At 33.6% G+C, this 22,172-nt stretch overlaps 1 protein-coding gene across 3 annotated transcripts in view; it reads right to left on the reverse strand.

The window, feature by feature from the left end:
• The window catches only part of LOC111155042 (discs large MAGUK scaffold protein 1), a 263,035-nt gene that overhangs the window by 236,579 nt on the left and 4,284 nt on the right, over positions 1-22,172 (reverse strand). For all 3 annotated transcript variants that reach the window (XM_022515066.1, XM_022515065.1, XM_022515064.1), the window contains exon 4: positions 10,866-11,032. In XM_022515066.1, the coding sequence (XP_022370774.1) occupies positions 10,866-11,032 (167 nt within the window). The remainder of the gene's footprint in view (positions 1-10,865; positions 11,033-22,172) is intronic.

A 22,172-nucleotide genomic window follows, 5' to 3' on the forward strand; every position in this document is an offset into this window, starting at 1 on the left:
AAAAACATGGCAGAATTTACTATACACCAAACCATTTTCAGCAGCCTCTGGTACACAGAGGATTTCATTTTCTTATGTCAAATATTTCTGCAAATATTTTTAAACAAACTATCTTGTTATATTTCTATCTCTATTCTAACTAGTTCTTTTCTTTCCTTATTTTATTAAGTTTATTATGATATTTTCATTTGCCTAGGTAACAAGTCCAATTCCCAAGAAAGTTATTAAATAAAGATAGAAACACCTGCCTTGAAACCTTAACTTCTGAGTTCTAATCTCTTTTTCTATATGGTAACAATGTAAGTTTGGGCATTCACAACATCTCTGAACGACAGTTCACTGAATTCTAAAGTGAGTATTAGCTCCAAATATTTAAGAACAAACCCTGGTTGTCTCATATACGATAGGATAAGAATCCATGCTCCTATGGCATTTCAAAATATTATCATGTCTGTGAATGTGCCTTTTTAAAATTATGCAATTTGAAAATAAGGTTATTATTATTACCCATTCTTATGGAATACACGAGGGTCTTTCAAAGAAAGGAAGAAAGAATATATTAAATAGTTTTAAACTATTAATACCATAATGTGTTTAGAACAGGAGTATTTCTCAAATTTAATTTCACCAGTTCTGTGGCAAAAGGCTATAGTTAGAAGACTGTCATCTGCCTCTATATTTGCTTACCTCTCAAAGATAATGCCTCAAAAGGAAAGGCAATCTCGTGAAACACAGAAACAGAAGCCATTATTGCTGGCTGATTCTAGTTCTGAGACAGTGAAACCTCAAAATGAACTTGGGAAAACTGTGCCAGAAAGCAAGGACATGCTCAAAAACTCAGGCAGTCAGGTCAAAAGGACCCAGACTCTTTAAGGGATTCCCCAAATGTGGAGTAATTTGAGTAACCTATAAACACTAAATAAATAAAAATCTCTCAGTCACTAAATTAGTGATAATTTTTTAAAGGGAGAGAGCAACAGAGCACTCAACTAGTTGGTTAGGTGTCTGAATTTGGCTCAGGTCATGATTTCAGGATCCTGGGACTGGGCTGCGTTGCACTCCTCACACTGTGGGGAGTCTGCTTCTCCCTCTCTCCCTCTGCCCCACCCTCCACTCATGTGCTCTCTCAAATAAATAAGTAAAATCTTAAAAAAAAAAAAAAAAAAAAAAAAAGAGCAACAAAAAAGGGAAAAACTTAATAGCCAATTTCGAAAGGGAATATTGCACAAACTTTTACTCTATATACTAGCATTAGAAGAAAATACAAGCTTTACCCTGCCCATCTTTTCTTTCCTTTTTTAAATGACATTTACTTTTTGAAGAGACCACATCAGCTGTCTTACAGAATATCACATATTCTATATTTATTGAATTTGTCTCCGCACACTAAGTCATTCCACAAAGTCCTGTATTTCCGGTAACAGGAAGTTAGACATAAAGGATGATTAGACTCATTTTTGGTAGGTAAACTTCATAATGATATATTGAATTTCATACTGTATCCCACCAGGAAGTGCACACCATTCCATTGTAGAGATATGTTTTTTCTTTGTAATTATTAAGCATCTGTAGGTAGGCACTTCAGCAACTTGTACTGAGTAAATTTTTACCTGACTGACTCATTAATGATCTTTGCCTGAATCACTTATTTCATTAGGTTTCAAAATACTGATTCCCCACACCCCAATTTTATCATCTCATTTGTATTTATTAGCTGTTATTCTTCTGTAAAAGAATACTTTTCCCTGGAAAAGGAAAAGGAACCTTTACAAGGGCAGAGTAAAAAGCTTATTTATCTGGGGACAGTAGTAAAAATGAATTGAAGAGAAAATAAAATATTATTAATTTTGTTAGTAGTAATAACAGTACTAGGGTTATTTACATAGGAGAATGTTTAACTTTTTTTTTTTTTTTTAATTTATTTGAAAGAGAGATTGAGACAGAGCACATGAGCAGGGGGAGAGGCAGAGGAAAAAAGCAAATTCCCCGCTGAGCAGGGAGCCCGAAGAGGTGCTTGATCCTGGGACTCGGGGATCATGACCTGAGCTGAAGGCAGATGTCAACTAAATGAGCCACCCAGACATCAGGACGTTTGACTCTTCTTACTCATTGGAAACGTATACTGAAGTTTTCATAGTTTAAGTGCTTGATGTCTGCAACTGATTTTCACATAATGTACCAAAAATACACATACACAAAGAAAGCAAATATGACAAAATGTTAGTAATTGTTGACTCTATGGATATTCGGAGGTTTGCTGTACTATATGGACATTGTATTATTCCCTTGATTTTATTGGAGTTGGAAGATTTTTATGATAAAGCTAGAAAAAAATATAGCCTCCTTTAGCCTATTACATAATTACAGTATGAAAGAACCAAAATTCTCACTTCATTTGGTAAGTATTTACTGAATAGCTACTACATACAAGTACTACATATATTTTAGTAAACACAAGTCTCTAGCCTGAAGGACAGTCTACTAGAGACCAAAATAACACAAAATCTGTAATTTCACAGCATTTAATTACAATACTGATGAGTATTATCAAGCAGAAGCAGAAAGTGCTGTAACGGAGGTCTGATAATCTGAGAGGTAAAGAAAGGCTCCTACCAGGAAGTGACCACATAGTTATCCTTAATTCTCTTATAGTGATCTCTATCTTACTCTCACAACCCATTTCCAATCTGTCCCAAATCCTTGTGTTCTACTTTAAAATATCCATAATTCAGCCACTTAGCACCTCCATTATCACCACTCTGGTTCACGCCTACATGCATCCTTAACTGGATCACTGAAACAGACTCCTTAATAGGTCTCCTGCTTCTACTCTTACCACAAACTATTTTCAACAAAACAGCCTAAGTGATCCTTTTAAAGATTAGGTTAAATGTAATTCCTACAGTCCAAAACCCTGAAGAAGCTTTACATGATCTGCTTCTGCCTTACCCTCTGACCTCATCTCCCACTACTCATTCCCTTACTTACAACCTTCTAAACATACTGGCCATCTTGCTATTTCTCATACAATCCAGCCTTATGCCGTATAATCTTTGCACTGATTATTTCCCCAAATAGCTGCATCAACTTCCAACTCTCTGTACAAATACCATGTTCTTCAATCAGGCCTACCATGAATAACCCTAGTAAAAACTGCGAAGTGTACGGGAATGTACTTTGTAAAATTGCAAAGGAATCTGACATTCCTGATACCCTCACTCAGCTCTCTTCTTTTTCCCTTCCATATCACTTATCACCTTCTAACACACTAAATAATTTATTGTTTATTACCAGCATGGCCACTAGAATGTATGCTCCATGAGGACAAGGATCTTTGCCTTTATTCAAGCACATTGTTCAGTGTGTGATACATACCAGATGCTCAATTATTTGTTGGAAGAACTGATATTTAAACTAAAATGCTAAAAATAAGCAAGAGTTGGCAAGAAAGAACTTCCTATGCAGAGGAATTACGTGGGGACCCTGAACGAAGAGGAACCAGTAGCCAAAGAATGAAAGAGTTTTACGAGAGTGGAAAAACAGGCAGTGGTCAAATAATTAGGATTTCTGAGTCTCATTAGAGATCTCCCACTTCATTCTGAGAGGAACAGAAAGCCAATGAAGGGTAATGAAATGATTTGCATTTTATAAAAACAATCTTGGAGGCAAAGTGGTCATAAATGGAAAAGGTGCAAATGTGAATGCAGATAGGCCAAAGAGACCATTACAATAATCTAGGCAAAAAACGAGGGTGGTTTAGACTAAAGTGCAAGAATGGAGATGCACTGAAATGCTGATTCATGTGAAATTTTGCAAACTGCAGTATGGATTACAGATGTAAATGTGGAAAGTGAAAAAAAAGTTTTTAACAAATAATAAAGTAGGATAACTTTATGACTTTGAAGCTGAAAAACGTTTCAGTAGGCATAAAGAGAATTAACCATTAACCATATATTAGATTTAAGAAATAATGAAAAGGTATCATTAGTAAAAGCATGCCTCAGAGTGGGAGAAAATGTGTATTATACATATATCCAACAAAGGAATCATATCCAGATAGAGATCTCCTACAGATCAATAAGATGAAAAACAATGGGGGGATGAGAAACTTAGACACTTCGCAAAAGATAGCAAAATGAGTAATAAACATATGAAAAGGTGTTAACTATTAACCTTGTTAAGATAAGGAAAATGCAATACAACAATATGAAGTACCATCGCACACCTACTGAAATAGTTTAAATTATTAATAAAAAGACTGACAATAACAAGCAATGGTAAACTTGCAAAGCAACCGAAACTTGCATGTACTGGTTGTAATTATAAAAATCAGGCATAACCATTTTGCCAAACTGCTGTTATTATGTTCCAAAATTAAACATAAGCATATAATTTTCACAACTGGGTATATAAACAACAGAAACACATATACAGGTGCACCAAAAAATATACACACGGTTCTACCATAACATTTTGAAAAAGCAAATTTGTTCCAATACGATTGACATATTAGGGAACAATGGTAGCTAACACAAATTTCATGTTTGCTTAAGTCCAATCTTGTCCATGCGAAACACTAGGTGAGAACAGAAAATTGCACCTAGATGAAACAAACCATAGAGAAATACACAAAAACACACATTTCAGACCTTAGCTTATTGAATGTTAGGATTCATAGTCACCCACACCTGTTAATAACACTACATCCAATTTCAGATAAATTCCTGGGCCAGCACTGGGCAATAACTCACAAGCTGAATCTTTTTTTTTTTTTTAATATTTTATTTATTTATTTGACAGAGAGAGCGATCACAAGTAGGCAGAGAAGCGGGCAGAGAGAGAGAGAGAGGAGGAAGCAGGCTCCCCGCCGAGCAGAGAGCCCGATGCGGGGCTCGATGCCAGGACCCTGAGACCATGACCTGAGCCGAAGGCAGAGGCTTAACCCCATTGAGCCACCCAGGCGCCCCTCACAAGCTGAATCTTAACACACACTCCTGTAAGTGTGTTTAGAAACTGTGCTGCCATTTTTATCAAGATACTATCTTTTTTAATATGTCACTCACCAAGTTTTGAGCTTTGAGTCTCTAACTCCATTTTCTACATAAGCCCTGTAGTTTTTATTGCACAATTTTGCATTTTGATTTTTAAGAACATATATGTTGTGCTATGGCAGAACTTTCTATAAAATAATGTTCAAAGCAGCACTAACCCAAAACTGAAAACAACACAAACAGCCATCACCAGAAAGGATAAATATACTGCAGTATATCTACAATGGAATATTATACAGCACAGAGAAGAAAAAAACTTCCACTCTTGGAGGAAATTCTCAAATATAAGAAAAAAGTTAGACGTAAGAGAGTACATACTGTACGAATCTGTTAAAATATAGTTTTAGGAGAGGCAAAACTCATTCATGGTGTTAGAAATCAGGATGGTTCTTTGAAGAACAGGATACAGGTAGTGACTAGGAAAGGTACAAGGAAGATTTCTTTTGTAAAATGAGACATAATGTACATACCAGAAAATTTACCAAATTTTAAAACATACAATTCACTGGTGTTCAGTATATTCAGAGTTGTACAACCACCATCACTATCTAATTCCAGAACCCATTAGCAGTCATTCCATTTTCTTTTTCTTGACTGGGTATATCCACAATGCAGTAATTCATCAAGCTATACATTTATGATTTGCGTAGTTTTATGTATAAATACTACCCAGTACTTCAATAATTTAAGTCAATGTTCAGATTCAACCGGGTAGACTGAATACATGCTTTTAACTCTACTATCTCCTAAAATTTTACTTAAATTAAAGCAGATAGAATTTTTTAAAGCACTAAATCAAAAGGTCAAAGAGAAGGGAAAAGAATCTATATTCCCTACTCAGAGAATTTCCTTCCCCTGAAGATGAACTCAGAAGTGCTGAAACATGGAGCTTGGAGATAGCAGAGATAACTGAAAATGAGGACATTACTGAAAAGACTAAGTGTGTATTCTTCTAAACATACCTGACAATATTTTTTTTCTTTTTACAGTCATACTATACCTCCTGATATGTAATCACTTAATAACATAGAGAGGATATAGAATCTATATTTTTATGCCTGCTTTTTCATATTGCATTAAGTGGCTGTACCATAATGTGTTTATCCAATTTCCTTTTTTATATAATTTTTTATAGTAATCTCTACACCCAATGTGGGGCTTGAACTCACCACCTCAAGATCAAGAGCTGGATACTCTACTAACTGAGCCAGCCGGGCACCCTTAACCGGTTTCTTACTGATAATAATTTAGATGGTTTCCCTGTTGATTTTTATGAATATTACAAGTAATACTGCAACAAACATGTGTATATATATAGCTAAATATATATTAATTTGTGTAATTTTATCTGGAACATACAGCTAGATCAAAGGATATGAATATATACTGTTGTCTTGCAGAAAGGTTGCACCACTGTACCTCCTACCAACAGTATAAGAGTTTGTTTCCTCACATTTAATTAATCTTTGACAATCAAATTAGTTAAAAATACTCCCCTTGTCAATTTGATAGCATGCTTTGAAGTGAGGTTGAGCATCTCTTCAAAGGCTTACTTGGTCCATTGGTAATTCTTTTTCTCTAAACTGCCCATTCACTTCCTTTGGTCACTTTTCCATTGAATGTTAATGTTTTTCTTACTGTTCTGTAAAGAGGGTTTTTTGAGTTGAGGGGGGGGGAAATTAGTCCCTTTTTATAAATGTAACAAATTCCCCCATTTCTCAATTGTTTAATGTACCTTTTCAAGATATAATTCTCTAACTAAACTTCAAATAATCAAACTTTGTGATGATCACAAAGAAATTCCACAAAGTCAGCATTCTTTTTTTTTTTCCTTCCATTTTACTAAGTGGAGCCACGCAGGGCTTGAACTCATGACCACAAGATTGAGACCTGAGCTGAGATCAAGAGTCAGACACTTAACTGACTGAGCTACTCAGGTGCCCCCTAACTCAGCATTCTTAACCTTTTAATTCTTCTGGATTTTGATTGCAGTCATGCTTAGAAAAGCTTTTCCTACCCAAAAATCATTGAAATGGTCATTTTTATGGTTTCACGTAAAAAAAAAAACAAGCCTTTGACTCTTTGGTGTGCTTGCAATGTACTATCAAAAACAGAACTGCCATAGACTGAATGTGTCCCCCCCCAAAATTCACATGTTGAAATGCTAAACTCCAATGTGATGGTATTAGGAGATGGGGACTTTAGGAGGTCATTGAGCCATAAGGGAGGCTTTGTGAATGGGATTAGTGTCCTTATGAAAGTGTCCTTATAAAAGAGACCATGGTGAGCTCCCTCACCCTTCCTCAACATGAGCACACTGAGAAAAGGGCCAACTAGGAACTAGGAAAGTATATCTACCTGTGACCTGATCTTGGACTGCCCAGCTTCCACACTGTGAGAAATAAATCCGTGTTGTTTATAGGCTACCCAATCTGTGATACTCTGTTACAGGAGCCCAAAAGGACTAAAATAGGATACTGCATCCTTTTCTGTTGGAATATCTCATTAAATCAGGCAATTTCTCCTACTCTTGCCTCTTGGTTCCTTTTAAATACTCTTCCTTACCATCTCTAAAATTCACTCTTATCTTAGGATAGATTTGTTTCCGTAAAAATGACATGTGTTCATTATTTTTTTAAAGTAACAGAGAAAAGTACTAAAAAGAAAAAAGTCCCCATCACCCAGAAACAATCATTAATATTATGCAAACATTATTCCAAACAATATACTAGGTATATGTTCAAAGTAGAAGACAAATATACCAAACACAAAAAATTTCTAAGAAAATGGGATACTGCCATGTCACTGCAAAAATAAATGGCATTAATTTTCATTTTACTACATCAGAAGAAATATAGGAAATGAAGTTACAAGGGCACAAATTAACTGACAAATGAAGATCTGGCAAGTTAGATCAGTTAATAACAAAACGAGGACAAAACAAAAAGGACAAGAAAGAAAAGTGAACAAATGTTTTACAAGACAAAGATTTTCACTTTAAGAAAGTAAGAGAAGCATGCCCTGGAAATTGTTCTATCTCAAATATTTCTTTTGCAAAAAAAACCCTCTTTGTGATAATCCTACAAAAGTGAACATGAAGTAAAAGAGACAGTAAGATTGTGTTGCAGACAACTTTGTCACAAAAACATTACCTTTCTTTCTACTACCTACCTACCTACCTATTTTAAGGTGGGGGAGGGGAGAGAAGGGGAGGGAGAGAGAATCTTTAGCAGGCTCCACACCCAGTGCAGGGTCCAACTAGGGGCTGGATTTCACAACCCTGAGATCATGACCTGAACTAAAATCAAGAGTCAGACCCTTAACCAACTGAGCCACCCAGGTGCCCACATTACCTTACTTTTTTATCCAAGAATTAATGCACAAGTGCAATAATAACCAAAATTTGTATGAGATAAAATACTTTCATGATTTTCATATTATTTTTTAAGTTATAATCAAATAAAAACTTCCTCTGCATTTGTTTTAATTTGGGTCAGTGGACTCTCTTCAACTACAAAACTTTAAATAAGGTGAATTAAATGTTCGAAGTCTCTTTTCAGTCCTAAACATTATCCTCCAAGTGTCTAAAGCAATCGAGTCAAATGCCTCTTAGCCAAGTTTTCTGTCCAAATTAATCATACATAAATGGGGAACAGGGGAATATACTTTCCTTCTACTCTCAAAAAAAGTAGAAATGAAACCTATAAACATTACAGGGGTTTTTTTGTTTGTTTGTTTGTTTGTTTGTTTGTTTTTTAAGACCTTAGGACTGTCACCCATCAGTGTGTTTCAAAACTATTTACATTTTCAGGCAAGCATCTATCAGGGTATTCTGTTCTCTCTACAAAACAGTACTTCTTTTGAACTAAACTTAGCTCACTACAGATTTGACACACACAGATCTTCCCTTTTTTAAAAAAATCTGGTACTTGATGGACACATCTCCATGATCCCATTGCTAAGTTTAAACGTGAATGGGTATAAATTTCAAGCACACTAGAGCATTTTCATGTGCCAAGCCCTAAGCAACATTTTAATCATAATCCCTTCTCATCCATTTTCCTAATTAGACCTCCCATTTATAGTCTGAAAATTCTTATTCTCCTATTCTCCTTTAACATGTCCATAATACACCCTTTAGGAAATGCAGAAACCAGTACTGCACAGGGCCTTTCTAAATACCAGTGCCTCACTTTATGCAAGTTGAAATCTTCCGATACTCTTCTTTTTTTTCCCCTTAAGATTTTATTTTTAAGTAATCTCTACACCCAACATGGGGTTCTAGCTCACAACCCTGAGACCAAGAGTCACACGCTCCAATGACTGGGCCAGCCAGGCACCCCTGAAATTTTCTAATACTACTCATGATGGAATTCAACGCCTTCCTGATCTTTCTGACTGAACTCTATATAGAAATTAACTTCCACTGTGCAGTATTATCTACTTATTTAACCTTAATGAACATTTACTTTTATTGGCTATATTGAGCCAGCCATTATCTAAACAATCTCCTATAAAAATAGGCAAATCAACTATAAGAACTCTATGCTTTATACTCATAGTTGAACATAATCAATGAGACAATAGAAAACAATAGCTAAGTAATTAAATAAGAAACTCAATTCTCTTAAAATTTAACATGTCTCCTCAAATGCAAAATTTTTAAGCTAGGAAAATAAATGTGAAATAAAAACTGTACTAATAGTTAACATTAAAAAAAATCTATTTGGAATTGATCATAAGTGCAAATGATTTATCAACAAAAGGGAATGAAAATGGAAATGATCCAAGAGTGATAAAAAAGAGATTTAAAAAAAAAAAAAGATACAGAAACAATAAACATACAAGTGCAGAACAGGATTAGTAAAGAGAACTGTGATCTGTTACAAGGTATGAAATCTAAGGGTAGACTTGCCCAAACTAGCTAAATAAGCTGGGTCAAGTCATTCCTTTTCTTTTGAATCTCAGTTTCCGAATCCTTAAAATGAAAAAGAGGGATCAGATGTGCTGCCTGCTTTAAAATTTTACAGTTCTATGTGACATAATATAAAAAAAGAAAACTCAAAAACTGTCTGCTTCATTACCAAAGGGTTGTCTGGTTGCTGCCCACCACTACTTTTCCCTGATTTATTACTCACCAAACAGAGGCTGATTCAATTTTCCAAGCACTTCTCTAGTACAAACTAGAAGGGACTAGAATCAAATTCAGTCAGACAACCACATTCAAATGACTAATGATTGTCAGATAGAAGCCTCATTACAAAATGCTTCATATATCTCTGTTCTATCTAACTTTACCAGCAACAGTACGTTACAACCAAAAAAAGAACATTACTAAAACAGTCCTTAAAACTTAAAGAAATATAGTTTTAACTACAGAAAAATGCTGAAACCAATGCTAACCTTAAGATTTACTGATCAGTCTTTAGTGAATTTTATTAATGCAATCTTCAAGTCAAATAAACAGAATCATTGGAGTATATGTAGCAATTAACCGGCCCAGCACAGTAAAACTATATTCTATTTCTCAAAACAAACAAAAAACCGGAGCAAAATCACCTTTTCAAAATACAATTTCACTGAGGTGTCTCATGCAAAGTGTTCTTTTAATAGTCTAAAGCCAAGTATTTCAGACCTCAAACCATTTACAACATGTTAAGAAAGGGGCACCAGAGATTCTGAGCTTTTCTCTTCAAAAATATTTGTAATCTCATGGTATTTCCACATAATATCCATTTTAATAAAGTGAAAAAACTTAGCAGCCCCAATAAATTGATTACTAAAAAACAGCCTCAGGAAAAAAATTTATCTTACCTCTACACTAGGGCTAAGGCTGCTTGGCAGTGTTTCTGAAGTCACAGTAGTGCTTGGAAGGCTGGAAATTTCCCAAGTATTCACAGGCTGTATTGGTTCAGATTGCTTTGAACGATCTACACATTTTGGATTATCCAGTAAGGTCACTTCATAAAATTCTTGAATATCTAGAAGTGAAGAAAAGGAAAAAAAAAAAAAAAATCAAAGTATTTAGATTTTCTAATTAAACTATGCATTGCTGAAACAGCATTAACTCAAAAGCAAAATTTTGGTCTAGATTAGTAAAATAAGCCCAATCTTATAATGTACTTAAACAGTGAATATTTTCTCATTTTATTATGTCACAGTCATATCAGAACTTGCAGGGCATAGTGTAAAAAAAGTCACAGGCTTTTTATACTTCAAAGTCAATGCTGAGTTCAAATCTCTATTCCATCACAAATTAGCTGCCTGTTTAGGCAAGTTACTTAACCTCTGATAACTTGCCTCTTTATCATGTGAATTGTTACAAGTACTGAGTGTAATACATATGAAGTGCACAATGGCACCTAACAGGCTCCTAACCAACAGCAGCTAATATCACTACTATGAATTTTGAAGATGAATCATTACTGATATTTTATCTTTATACCACCAATATCTCAATATAAACCCCTCACATAGTTTTAACTGTCCTTCTAACCAACATGAACAAGAAAGTGAAATACTAAATTAAATATTTTATATTTTAGAAATAATCAATTAAACATAACAAAACTAAAAACATCCATAAATTTACTTAAAGTAGCCCAGGACAATTTAAAAGATCAATTTACTTTGCTATCAACTGGAATTATATAAATTTAGCATATTAACACTGATTTTTCATGCCATTCAGAAAGCTCTGACAGTTACATAATGCTTAAGTTCACCACTATCAGTTCTTTATTCACCTAGTTGTGTATTTTGAGTTAGTTTTTTAAATGGGAGAAATTATTGTTTTAACAGCAAAGGTGGGAGAATATCCTGTACAGAATCATGCACAATTTCAAGTAACATTTAAACAGAATAATTTTTACTTATTTCTATGATAAAAAGATTAATATGTCCTTTAAAAAACAGTCAGAAAATAGTAAAGACAAAATAAGTCCCTTTTAATAACCAGTAGAATTGTAAAACTTTCTAAGTAAAGAGCTCATAAAAACTAAATCAGCACAGTGAAGATAGTATCAACCCACTTTACAAGGTGTTAAGAATGTTACTAGAGAAAACTGCATATGAAAGTATTTTATAAACCATGAGTTAACTACAAAAAACTGTTCACATAACCATCATGAAAAAAATAATAAACTCAAATTAAGAGCATCAGCTACAGAGTGTTCTTACCAAAAATTGCTTAACCTGAACCTAAATCAAACCTTCAGAACCAACTTATAGTTCACAGGAAATAAAGAGGCTAGAGAAACAAATAAAATGACACCAAAAGAGCCAGGGGGAAAAAAAACAGATTCAGAAGGGGACATTCCATAAGACAAATGCCAGTTTCTTTACCAAGTCAATGTCATGAAAAGGAAGAGAAATTATTTGAGAGGAATTTTTTTTTAAATAAAGGAAATGAAAAAAACATAGCAATTAATTGCAATAAGTGAGGCTTGACTGGCAGGGAGGGGCAGGGGGATATAAAAGACATTGTGGTAATTAGGGAAATTTAAATATGGACTATTTTCCGAAAATACTACAGATTTTTTTTAGGATATATATATATATATATATATATATGAGAATATGTATACATTTCTGTGGCAGGACATATACTTCTACATATATAAGAAACACATATTTATTATACGCAGAGGATATATATTCATAGATCTATAGAGAAGTATCTTCTGCAAGAAAATAAAGTTATCAGAGCTCCTAGTGTAATTATGCTCCCCAAAAGCGCTGAATATTGAGTAATTTGAGTAACTGGATGATTACCAATCTCAAGGTAAATAGCCCACATCACTACAAAAAAACTTCATTATATTTTCCATTATTGCAAGTTGAGTATGAAATGTTAACCTTCTGTGACCTTTTATTCTACCCTTAACAGAAATACTGCTGTATTATCCTTCAATAACATCTCTAACAAATATCTCTATCAGTGCTATCCAAAAGAACTTTCTACAGAAATGAAAATGTTCTATAGCTGCACTCTCCAATATGGTAGCCACTAGCTACACATGGCTATTAAGCACTAAAAATGTGACAAGTGTCACATTTTTGTGAGGAACTGATTTTATAATTTTATTTATGTATAATTAAATATTCACAAACAGCTAGTAGTTATCATATAGGACAACAGAGATCTAGACTAGTATAATTTGGAGTAACATTTTACTATCTAGGAAGATCAAGGAATAAAATGCTCCCTATGTGAATTTTTCAAAAGTCCACTCACATTCTGCTACTTACTGTCAACTGAAATGCCTCATCTCTTAAAAAGTCCTTTCTTATTTGCTGTACCTGAGCTCTTATGGACTGGAGAATCAAATATTCATATTATTTTAACTATATCAGGCTTAAGACAATATAAGCTAAGTAAACACTCATTAGAATGACTATTATCAACAAAACAGAAAACAACAGGCTTTGATGAAGATGTAGAGAAATTAAACCCCTGTCCACTTATTGGTAGGAATAGAAAATGATATAGTCATTGTGGAAAACAGCACAGTGATATCTCAAAATATAACAACATAAAATCACCTTTTGATCGAGCATGAGATTCTGGATATATGCCCAAAAGAAGTGAAAGCGGGGACTCAAACGGGTTATGTGTACATCAATGAGCACAGCAGCATTATTCCCAGTATCCAACAGGTGAAAACAACCCAAATATTCATCCACAGATGAATGGTTAAAAAACAAAACGTGGAACATACAAACAATGTAATACTACTCAACTTTTAAAAGGAACAAAATTCTGATACATTCTACAAAATGGATGGATGGATTTTGAAGACATTATGCTAAGTTTAGGGTAAGTCAGACACACAAGAAAATATTGTATAATTCCACTTATATGAGGTACTACAATAGTCAAATTCATAGAGGCAGAAAGAACAGTTGTTACTGGGGTAAGGAAAGAATGGATTAAGGAGGGACTGGGTGAGGAGGAAATGGAGAGTTATTTTTTAACGAGTACAGAGTTTCAGTCTGGGATGATGAAAAGTTTCAGGAGACAGAATGAGTGATGGTCACAAAATAATGTGAATGTACTTAATGCCTCTTAACTGTACACTTAAAAAAATTATAAACTTTGTTACATATATTTTATCACAATAAAAAAGTAAGCTGGATATGTCAGCTTATTATCATTTCCCTTTATTTATATTTTAAAGGAAAGTGATAATAAGCTCACATATCCAGCTTATAAATACACACATCCCTTTAATTTTGACCCATATCCCATCTTGACCAACATTCCACACATTTTATTTAACTTGTCCACCACACTGCTTCATCTTTAGGGTATCTTGAAGACTATAAAGATCAGTAACATAGGAATACCTCTTCAGAAATTATTTCCCTATCACAAATTTACTCAGTTGTATCAGTAAAGATTTTTCAAAGCTGCACTTCATCAAAAAGGGTACTCTGGAAAAACTGGACAGAGCTTTTCTTATGAGTCCAAAGTACTCATATTTTATACTTCCCATAGTATCAGCAGTCATTTTTCTTTATAATCTACATTTTATATGTCAGAAGATAATTATATCACTGTTCATAACTATAAAGATTTAGCAAAGAAAAAAGATTATTACTGGGACAGGAGTGTTTCTACAATAACATTCTAAGATTCAAAACATTACTTTCTTTTCCTTTAGATTTTTTTTAAACTGGGGAGTATAATACTGAGTTCCATAAGCTAATGAGCCTAAAGTAAAATCGAAGCTACTACTATTAACAGAAGTCAAAAATATAAAACAAAAACAAGTTCTAGTATAATCTCCGATTCTCTCCCAGTTCTTGAAAATCTGTTTAAAATGCTCAAGTCTCAAATTCCAAGTTATTCTCAACAAACTTCATGAAAATAAAGAATTAAACTAATGAGTTCACCCTGAACACTTAAGACATTCAAACAATGAATACTAATAGAGAATACATTTTGAAGAGGAATAAAAGAATTTAAAAAATGAGATATAACAATGTTTTTGAGAGATGGAGAAAATTGAGGGAAAAAATATTAACACTTAAAAGCCAAATAAAACCATTTAGAAACACTTAAAAAGGTAGAGTTCTATAAAAATGTGATGGCTATATTTTAAGGTGCTATAGAACCTTACACATCTATTTCAAATTTCTATTACTGCACATGTATTAAATTTTTTTAAAGTAAAATTAACCAGCTCTGACAATGAAAAATTCTTTTATAATTCTGATTTATATAATTCATTTATATATTTCTATGCCAATTATATCCAACATCACTAATAATGGATACTCATAATTATACCAAAATATATAGACTACAAAAAATGTAATCACAGCAAAATAATACTTCAATAGTCATCTCTCTCAATACTATTATATTAGAAATTGCTAAATTTACTATCACATGTAAGATGACAGAGTCCTGGGACACCTGGGTGGCTTAGCTGGTTAAGCAACTGTCTTGGGTGCAGGTCATGATCCCAGGACACTGGGATGGAGTCCTCCATTGGGCTCTTGGCTCAGCAAGGAGCCTGCTTCTCCCTCTGCCTGCCCCACTCACTGCTTGTGCCCTCTCTCTGACAAATACATAAAGTCTTTAAAAAAAAAATGACAGAGTCTTTCAATAAACCTATGCAAACATTTTACTTGCATCAACTCTAAACTTAAATCTTTAATATGAAAATGTACAGAAAATGGGAAGAATACAGAAGTAGTCAAAATGACTGCCACTTAAGACGGGTAATTCCGTACTCATCTGAAAATCCATATAGTTCACCCAGATATACACCATATGGAATTAAAATTATTACATTTTTATTTACTATGCTGAAAAAAATTATTTCCTTTTTAAAATAATGATGCACTAAAGCAAGAACATGAGAAAATGCGGAATATTAAAACATTTATTAGAGAAAACTAACCTGTAGCTGATTCACAATGAAAACATTAATTTTGTTGAGCCTACTGGATCAGCCTTAACACAGTCTATTCCTATTTGCTGCTTATAGTCTGGCAAGTGCTTTCTCTGTTTTGAACTAAAATGGGTCCCCTCAGGTACAGCTCCTGAACAAAGATCTATGTTATAAAAGCTACAACAGTTACAATATGTATAATAAGAAATATAGAAACAATGGAACAACAGAAATTTTCTATAGAACTGAAAATTCTAAATTAAACTTAGACACAATTTGTCCAATGGAACAGAGAAAACTCATTCCTACTACCAAAAAATCGTATTTCAGGGAAATCTCTTAGGATCACATATTTCAGAACTTTCTAAGTTTAAATAAAACTTTAAGTAAAATATTTTCATTTTATTTTTGTTATTTTCTTGCAGAATTCAAAGTTTGCAAACAGTGGGATTACATAAAGGAAGTATAAAATTCCAGAAACACCCTCAAAGGAGGTTGGGAAAAGTTTTCTAGCTTTTAGTTACCATTTTTATCATCCTAAACAGTAAAACTCACAAACATTTCTTAAACTAAAAAAATAAGGATCAGAGTAGGAAGTCTAAATAGTCCAGAATTTGTAATAATTTAACACAGTATAGAAAACATCTCTAATCTATGAGAAAATAGCCTTATTTCATAGGGAAAATATTAAGAAAAGACCTTAACAGAATGATTTTACACTTCTAAAAAAAAGGGGGGGAGGGAGTTGTAGGAGGGGGAAAATAACATGAACAAATAATTCAAAAAAGAAATTTAAATGATGTAAGAAAATTCTCACATAGCTGAAAATTCTTATATCATGGCGGGGGGGGATGACCTGAACAAATAATTCACAAAAGAAATTTAAATGATATAAGAAAATTCTTACATAGTTGAAAGTTCTTTTATCATTGGTTGTTTAACCAAATAAATATATAATAAAACATCAAAATGACTAAAAGTATATTCCACATATCAGAATAGAAAATATTAAAAAGGATGATACCTATATTGCTTAAAGTATAGCTAATTAGTCATTATCCCACATACTGCCTAAAAAATTAAATTGAATATAACCTTTCTGAGAGTAATTTAACAAATTACACCAAAAACCTTTTTAAAATGCAAATCCCCTTTTGCCAAGCAATTAATTTCTAGGAATTTATCCAAAGGTTATAACAAACAATGTAGAACAAAGAGGCATATACACTTGCAATGTTGTTCAAAATTCAGAAAAATTATATACCTAAGTGCTCCTAGGAAATCATTAGTAAGACTATACCACATCTATAGAATGTAAACAGTCATTTAAGATGGTACAAACATACTGATATGGAAAGATATCCAATCCTAAATTTGGGGATAAAAATAGTTAATGTGTGTATGCACATTACATACACTTAAGCAAATCTAACTTCAGCACCTCCCTTCACCAAAAAAGGCAATTCTATCAGTCCACCCAATAAGTCAACATCACAAATAAAAAATGGGAAAGGAGGAAACTGTTCCCTCAGGTAGCCTCCATTTCCATGTGCCTCTAAAATGATTCTGAGTCTGATTCTAGAATTATGAGCTTTTTTTTTTTTTAAAGATTTTATTTATTTATTTGACAGACAGAGATCACAAGGAGGCAGAGAGGCAGGCAGAGAGAGAGAGAAGGGGAAGCAGGCTCCCACTGAGCAGAGAGCCCAATGCAGGGCTCGATCCCAGGACCCTGGAATCATGACCTGAGCCGGAGGCAGAGGCTTTAACCCACTGAGCCATCCAGGTGCCCCCAGAATTATGAGCTTTTAGTACAAGAGATCACTTAAACACAAGCCAACTATGTCTGCTGCCCAACTGAAGAAACAAAGGTTTCTTTCCACTAGAGAAAAAACAACTATACAGTACCTAATGAGAGTGTTAAATTCTAGAAGGAATTTCAAGGGTAATTTTAATCTGATGGGATTTTTCATTTTACACACTGATTTTAAGTATCAATTTCTTATGTAGGAAACAATTCCATTATGTTTTACTTGTGTAGGGAATTTGTTTTACAAAGGTAAGTGTGTATAAATACATAAATAATAATATTCTATAAGGATGTTCACCCTATGGAAGAAGTGGGTTACCTATGCTGTGAGAATTTTCTTGATTATAGTATTTTATATAAAGTACATTTAACTGATCTTAAATTCTTTACATGGAACATGCCATTTTTTTTGTAATAAATTCTGTTTTGGACTTAGAAAGAAAGCAACTAGAAAGCTGAAAAACACTGAAATATAACCTGGCCATTTCAGAGGGAATTTTATCAGTTAGTTGACTAAAAGCAATTATAATGTTTCATAAACTAAAATACACAATTGTTAAGCCTACTCAAAAACAGATACTCAAAAACAGATACTCTGCTTTCATCTAAACTTATGTACATTTAAAAAGCCATTTTGATCCCCTAAAAGAGTATCATATAAAATTTTTAAGTACGTTATCATAATTTGTGTTTTGCACACTAGAAACAAGAAAAAAGTCAAGCCAATGTCCAAAAAAGTTACTTCCACATCTGAAATACTATTTGACTAACAGTCATAGAGTATTTTCACAAACATATTTTTGAGAACAAGGTATCAACAGAAACCAGACCTTCTCAGAGAAATGGCTGATTCCAAGGCTGGGCAAAATATGTACAAGATGAACCTGGAATATCTTGTTATGTCAAAAAGTGAGAAAGTACTCAAAGTGATAGTGGCATGTCTTAAGGACAGAAAAGCAAGCTGGAAAGAGTTCTTACGAGAGGATCTAAAACAATCTGAGCACTGAAATCATGAAGGTTGATAATACACTATCAATGATTAAAAGAAAAATGATACAGACACATACATAGATACATGGGGAAGGAGAGCTCTTACAGTAAAATGCCAGGTATTAAATGGAGAACGTAAAAGACTGCTATTGTTACAAAACTGTCATTTTTCGATTGTCATTTTCAACATAGTAAAAACTGGTTCAGACAAGCATCATCAATGGATGCTAAATCTAGAGGGAAATTTTGCTAAAGAGCAGGGCATGCCCATGGTATTAAAGTCTCTCCCACATATTGCTTACAAAATGCAAGGAAAACAACACTAACTATAGAGAAATCAAGTACCTTAATTGGGTGATCAAAATTAACAATGCCAATAAAGAGCAGAAGACATCTTGTACCTCTGAATGTACAGAACCCTAGAGAATACATAACCTGAATTTAGTCACAAGTAAGCATCAGACAAACCTAAAATTAGAAACAAAATGGTAATGTCATAAAAGACCAAAAAGGACTGTGGAAATGTGTCCCGACTACAGAGACATGACAAATAAATGAAATACCTGGTCTTAGACTGGATAGTTACTGAAAAAATAATTAGAAAAGAAAAAATATAGTGGAAAAAATCTGACCTTACACAGATGAAATAAACTAGAAAAATTATTTACAGATGCTTTTACAGTTCTATTGATGACAAGGTTCTAAAGAAAATTCAACCAGATTCAACATAATCAAAGCACTACATCAGAGAAGTAGTAAGCAAAACTACTAGCAAATAAATAACAATCCAGGTTCAATCAAAATGACCAATTGAAAAGTTAATAAAATTTTCCTCCAATAAAGTTTTGGTCAAGAGAATGATCCATATACTGTCATAAACGTTTTCCTTTCTAAAACCTAGCCTGCAAAGTCACAAACATGAAGTTAGCAACAAACTAAAATATAATATGACTGGAACCAATAATAAACAAACAAACAAAAAAAAATCTAAGAAATTTTGACATTTTACCATTACAGCTAGAAGTTTACAAACCTTGATTACTAAATAAATACATTTTTCAAAATGTATAAATTTCGTAATTACAAGCATCATTCCATCATAAATATTCTCCTTCAAAGTAAAAACTTCAAAAAAAAAAAAAATAACCACTGACACTACAGATCAACATCTATCTTAAACACACTTGTTAGTGTTCTTTACCAATTACAATATCCAACTTAGGACAAAGAACATCCTAATAACTGAACATGAGGAGAAGCTCTGGATTCAGATTAGTTTAATTCAATTTCTGGCTCGACAATTTAGTACCTGAGGGTTCTTGAACAAGATACGTAATTTGTCAGTGCCTCAGTTTTCCAATCTATAAAAGAGTATAATCACCTTACAGGTGAATACACACTTCATAGGATTATGATGACTAAATGAGACACTTGTATTACACAGAAAAGTGCTTTTTAAATACACTCTTCAGGGGTGCCTGGGTGGCTCAGTGGGTTAAGCCTCTGCCTTTGGCTCAGATCATGATCCCAGGGTCCTGGGATCAAGCCCCGCATCAGGCTCTCTGCTCAGCAGGGAGCCTGCTTCCCCCTCTCTCTCTCTGCCTACTTGTGATCTCTCTGTGTTAAATAAATAAATAAAATCTTTTATAAATAAATAAATACACTTTTTACATACACTGGAAAAAGTAAAAATCTCACGTCCATTAGGATGGTTATTATCAAAAAAACTGAAAATAACAAGTGTTGGCAAAAGTATGGAGAAACTGGGATCCTTGTGCTCTGCTGGTGGGACCGTAAAATAATGCAACTACTATGTGAGGCAGTAGGGCAGTTCCTCAAAAAATTAAATATATAAATACCATATGATCCTGCAATCTTGCTCTTGAGTATCCCAAAAATTGAAAGAAGAGTTTCAAAGAGATATTTGCACACCCGTGGAAGCACTATTCACAATAGCTAAGAGGTCAAAACACTCCAAACGTCCATCAATGGATCAATGGATAAACAAAATATGGTATATACATACAGTAAAATAAATCCAGTCTTAAACAGGAAGGAAATTCTGTCACATGCTACAACATAGAGTAACTTTGAGAACATTAAATGAATTAAGTTAGCCACAAAAAGATAAGTACTGTGTGATTCCCCTTGCATGAGCTATTTACAGTAGTCAAAATCATGGAGACAGAAAGTACAATAGTAGTTACCAGTTGCTGGGGGTAGAACGAAAAGGGAAGTATTGTTTACTGGGTAGAGTTTTGCTTTTGCAAGAGGAGTAAGTTCTGAACTGTTTTTGGAACAATGTGGATATACTTAACACTATCAAACTACACATTTAAAAGTGGCTAAGATGATAAATGTTATTTTCTTTTTACAATAAAAAAAAAAAGGAGACATACTTTTGAAACCCAGTATCTACAAATTTAAATGTCCTTTACCATGTTTACAAGGCCTAGTGAAATTTAGTTAATAGAGTAGCAAAAAATGAATGAGCCAAATATCTCAGAAATGGTCAGTGTTATTACATAATCCACCTTCATCTTAAAAAATTTCAGAACTAAAATAAAAAATGCATTAAAGTAAGCTTGCTATTTATTGCAGACAAACTATACAAATCTCATGATTCAACTTACTCAAGTCTCTAAAGTCAGCCTGATCTTTAGCACAGGTTTTTCTCCTGTGAGCAAGAAAAGCAGATGAATTCTCTGACCCCATAAGTAACTCCAGGGATCTAGATTAGTAAGAAATCTTTGAAGACTACCAAAGTCATCTCAGAGATTCCAGACAAACCTAAGTATCATAAATGACCTCAAACCAATATGGACTTGAACACCTGGGCTCTGACCTGTAATCAAACCATATCAAGTCTACTTTACTTACAAATTTTCAAATGTAAGTACAGAAAATGAGAATACAAAATCAAATATATTAAGTTTTCAAATTGTTCTCACCTAAATCACAGAGTAAAATTAGGCAGACTTTATCTTCCATTTATATAAAAATGATCACCACATACTTGGGAAATAAATTTTAAAGAAGTATATATAGCTCATGGATTTTTTTTTTAACATATAACTTTAAATATTCAGCTCTAGGGACGCCTGGGTGGCTCAGTTGGTTGGACGACTGCCTTCGGCTCAGGTCATGATCCCGGAGTCCCGGGATCAAGTCCCGCATCGGGCTCCCAGCTCCATGGGGAGTCTGCTTCTCCCTCTGACCTTCTCCTCACTCATGCTCTCTCTCACTGTCTCTCTCTCAAATAAATAAATAAAATCTTAAAAAAAAAAAAATATTCAGCTCTAAAGAAATAACTTGTCAGCTGAAACTCAAAATTAATAAAAACTGCTCTGCTTTCAATAATTTTTAAATCTTAAAGACATCTTTCAATGTCACTAACAAACATCAGAGCTAGGACAA

This window comes from Enhydra lutris, unplaced genomic scaffold (assembly GCF_002288905.1).
Source record: "Enhydra lutris kenyoni isolate GAN:26980312 unplaced genomic scaffold, ASM228890v2 scaffoldscaffold39, whole genome shotgun sequence".
In the NCBI taxonomy this organism is placed as follows: domain Eukaryota; kingdom Metazoa; phylum Chordata; class Mammalia; order Carnivora; family Mustelidae; genus Enhydra; species Enhydra lutris.